At 67.8% G+C, this 4,137-nt stretch overlaps 1 protein-coding gene across 1 annotated transcript; it reads left to right on the forward strand.

The window, feature by feature from the left end:
* Window positions 1-15: 15 nt before the first annotated feature.
* LOC118157931 (protein flightless-1 homolog) lies at window positions 16-4,129 on the forward strand (the record flags this gene model as incomplete). Its single annotated transcript, XM_035312468.1, has 14 exons — window positions 16-231; window positions 1,018-1,089; window positions 1,215-1,295; window positions 1,531-1,616; window positions 1,760-1,921; window positions 2,029-2,132; window positions 2,223-2,398; window positions 2,475-2,632; window positions 2,738-2,822; window positions 3,010-3,157; window positions 3,275-3,408; window positions 3,485-3,697; window positions 3,782-3,961; window positions 4,033-4,129. Coding segments are annotated over 14 exons (1,912 nt in total), but the record flags the coding sequence as incomplete, so codon positions are not given.
* Window positions 4,130-4,137: the final 8 nt, after the last annotated feature.

Genomic DNA, 4,137 nt, shown 5'->3' on the forward strand with positions numbered 1-4,137 from the left:
TCCCCAGGTCCCCTAGGGCTGGTCAATCCCAGCCTCCCCCCACCACCCCACAGCCAAAGCGGGGTCCCCACCCCGACCCCCCCGGGGCCGGCAGCGCTCTCACCCTCCCGCTCCCCGCAGGGCGGCTACTTCCCGGAGCACGTGAAGGCGATGAGCAGCCTGCGCTGGCTGAAGCTGAACCGCACGGGGCTCTGCTACCTGCCCGAGGAGCTCGCCGCCCTCCAGAAGCTGGTGAGCGGCCGGGGGGCCGGGGCTCGCCGCCCCCACGGTGCCAGGAGCCTGCCAGCCCCGGCCTGGGATGCGCGGGTGTCTAATAATAGGGCTGAGCTGCGGCGCGTGCTTGAAATCGGATGCGGGAGCTGTTAGGAGCGGGGCTGAGGCAGAGCCGTACGGGGTCGCGCCTTGGTTCTGTAGCAAAGCAGACCAGAAACCGCGCTCAGCTCCTCTGCCCTTTCACAGAAGGGAAGGGGGGAGCCTTACGGGGAGGGTTGAGGGTTTTGGCCCTTGTATCTTCTAGAAAAAAAAAAAAAAAAAAAAAGCAGCAGTAGGCAAAGCTGCAGGGCTTTGTTTTTTGGGCGGCTCGAGTTTTTGGCATGAGCAGGCCCTTGGTGGGGCTCGTGGCTGAGCTTTGCCTTGGCGGTGCCCCGCAGCACGTCACGGCCGCCGCTGGGTCGGCGCCAGCCGGGGACGGTGCCTTAAACACGGCCCCGAGCCCTCGGCACGGCACTGGGCTGGGTTTCTGGGCGGTGTTGGTGATGCTCGGAGGGAAGCAAAAGTTCCCCGGGGTCCTCATCCTGCCTCGCAGCCTCCCGTGTCTGCCCCTTTCTATATCTGCCCTGGGAAATGTGTGCCCAGGAACTGGGGTCTGTTTTGGGGGGGCTGCAGGTGAGCTCCCCAAGCCCCCCGGGGCGCATTCGCCCTCCCCGCAGCAGGGCCGGGGTCCCTCCGTCAGAGGGGAGCGGGGAGATAGCGAGGGTCGGGGCTGAGCTCAGCCCCTGCTCCCCCACCTCCCTGCAGGAGCATCTGTCCGTGAGCCACAACAACCTCACCACGCTCCACGGCGAGCTCTCCGGCCTGCCCTGCCTCCGGGTAAGTGTCCCCGGCGTCCCCAGGCACCTCTCAGCCAGCCCCCGGCGCCGGGGGCGCACAGAACCCAGCCCCAACCCTGCCGGAGACGTCGGGTGGCTGCAGCGACGCCTCTCTCCCCTTCCAAGGCCATCGTGGCTCGTGCGAACAGCCTGAAGAACTCGGGCGTCCCCGATGACATCTTCCAGCTGGATGACCTCTCGGTGCTGGTAGGTGCAGAGCCCCCGCGCCGCCCTTCCCCAGGGCTGACCCCTGCAGACAGCAGCTCCTGGTCCTGCTCCCACCCCCTCAACAGCCCCTCGTGCCCTTTGGGGACCGTGACGGGGCTGAAGAGCATCCGTAGCGTGGGCCCCAGGATGCTCCATGTCCTCGGGTTGGGTGGTGGCAGTGGGACAGGGGGGACCCACCCCAGCACGGAGCGTGACGCCGGCTTTGCTCCCGCAGGACCTGAGCTACAACCAGCTGACGGAGTGCCCCCGGGAGCTGGAGAACGCCAAGAACATGCTGGTCCTCAACCTCGGCCACAACAGGTGGGGCTGGGCTCCCCAAAAAGCCACCTCCCCGCGGCCACCTCCGTCCCTCACCCCCCTCGCTCCGCATCTCCCTCCGCGGGTCGGATCCGGGGCTGTTGCCAGGTCCCGGAGCCACCCCGAACGTCCCCGTGTCCCCGCAGCATCGAGGCCATCCCCAACCAGCTCTTCATCAACCTCACGGACCTGCTCTACCTCGACCTGAGCAACAACAAGCTGGAGAGCCTCCCGCCGCAGATGCGACGCCTGGTGCACCTCCAGACCCTCATCCTCAACGACAACCCGCTCCTGCACGCGCAGCTCCGGTACGGCCCCGTTTGGTTTTTTTTTTGGGCTGGATCCCAAAATTCCGGGGCTGTGCTGAGCCCTGCCCTGGTGCCATCCCTGCCCCGTGTCCCCCCGTGTCCCGCAGGCAGCTCCCGGCGCTGACGGCCCTGCAGACCCTGCACCTGAGGAACACGCAGCGCACGCAGAGCAACCTGCCCACCAGCCTCGAGGGCCTGGCCAACCTGGCAGGTGGGGCTGGGTGCCCTCCTCGGGGGCTCTGCTGGCCCCCACGGGGGTCCTGCTGGGGTCCTCAGCCCCTTTTTGTCCCTCCCCCCCTAGATGTGGACCTGTCCTGCAACGACCTGAGCCGCGTCCCCGAGTGCCTCTACACCCTGGGCAGCCTGCGGCGCCTCAACCTGAGCAGCAACCAGATCACGGAGCTGTCCCTCTGCATCGACCAGTGGGCCCAGCTGGAGACCCTCAACCTGTCCCGCAACCAGCTCACCTCCCTGCCCGTGCGTGCTGTCCCTGCCCCTTCTTCGTGTCCCTGTCCCCTCTTCGTGTCCCTCACCCCGCCTCTCCCCCCCCCAGTCTGCCATCTGCAAGCTGACCAAGCTGAAGAAGCTCTACCTGAATTCCAACAAGCTCGACTTCGACGGGATCCCCTCGGGCATCGGCAAGCTTGCCAGCCTGGAGGAGTTCATGGCGGCCAACAACAACCTGGAGCTCATCCCCGAGAGCCTCTGCAGGTGGGGACAGCCCCCCGGGCATCCCCAGGAGGGGACACAGCGCCCGCGGTGGGGGCTGCGGGGTGACGGAGGGTCCTGAGGGCTCAGCATCCCCACGTCCCGCAGGTGCACGAAGCTGAGGAAGCTGGTGCTGAACAAGAACCGCCTGGTGACGCTGCCGGAGGCCATCCACTTCCTGACGGACGTGGAGGTGAGACCCCGCAGCCCTGCCTGTCCCGGGGGTCCCAGGCTACGGGGTGGGATGGGGTGACGGGAGCGCACGGCGTTTTGGGGCCAGCGGCGCAGGGCTCAGTGCCCGGCGGATTGGGGACTCCCTTCACCCACCACCACCTCCCCGTGCTTCAGAGCACCGAGCTCTTCCGCCACCTCCTCGGCAGGTCCTGGACGTGCGCGAGAACCCCAACCTGGTGATGCCCCCGAAGCCGGCGGACCGTGCAGCGGAGTGGTACAACATCGACTTCTCCCTGCAGAACCAGCTCCGCCTGGCCGGGGCTTCCCCAGCCACCGTCGCGGCCGCCGCCGCAGGTAAGCGGAACAGGGAGGGAGGCAGCCCCTGGGGAAGCAGCCTCACCCCCCAACCTGCCCCGCGTTGGGATTTGGGGGGTGGTCCCGGCTGCCTCTCACCCCGTCCCCTGTCCCCAGGGAGCGGCACCAAGGACCCCCTGGCCCGCAAGATGCGGCTGCGGCGGCGCAAGGACTCTGCCCAGGACGACCAAGCCAAGCAGGTGCTGAAGGGGATGTCGGACGTGGCGCAGGAGAAGAACAAGAAGATAGAGGTAGGGAGCGGGACGAGGGGGTCCCAGTCCCTCCCGGGGTGCCCGGCGGCCTGGTGACCCGTCCCTGTCCCCGCAGGAGAGCGGGGAGGCGAAGGCGCCGGACCTGAAGGCGCGCCGCTGGGACCAGGGCCTGGAGAAGCCCCAGCTGGACTACTCGGAGTTCTTCAGCGAGGACGTGGGGCAGCTGCCCGGCCTCTGCGTCTGGCAGATCGAGAACTTCGTGCCCACACTGGTGGACGAGGCTTTCCACGGCAAGTTCTACGAGGCCGACTGCTACATCGTGCTCAAGGTACCCGGGGAGGACCGAGGGGGCCCCCGCGTCCCCAGCCTGGAGCCGTGGCCAGCCCGTCTCACCCCCCTCGTCCATCCCCAGACCTTCCTGGATGAGAACGGCTCCCTCAGCTGGGAGATCTACTACTGGATCGGGCAGGAGGCCACGCTGGACAAGAAGGCCTGCTCCGCCATCCACGCCGTCAACCTGCGCAACTACCTGGGGGCCGAGTGCCGCAGCATCCGGGAGGAGATGGGTGACGAGAGCGACGAGTTCCTCCAGGTGGGGCCAGCCCCGGGGCTCCGCAGCCTCCAGCCCTCCGGCTCCCACCTTCCCAGCCTCCTCTCCCTTAGGTCTTCGACAACGACATCTCCTACATCGAGGGCGGCACGGCCAGCGGCTTCTTTACAGTTGAGGACACGCAGTACGTCACCAGGTACCCCTGGGGATGGGGGGGG

The sequence above is a fragment of the Oxyura jamaicensis genome (assembly GCF_011077185.1).
Source record: "Oxyura jamaicensis isolate SHBP4307 breed ruddy duck chromosome 14 unlocalized genomic scaffold, BPBGC_Ojam_1.0 oxy14_random_OJ71715, whole genome shotgun sequence".
NCBI classification, from domain to species: Eukaryota; Metazoa; Chordata; class Aves; order Anseriformes; family Anatidae; genus Oxyura; species Oxyura jamaicensis.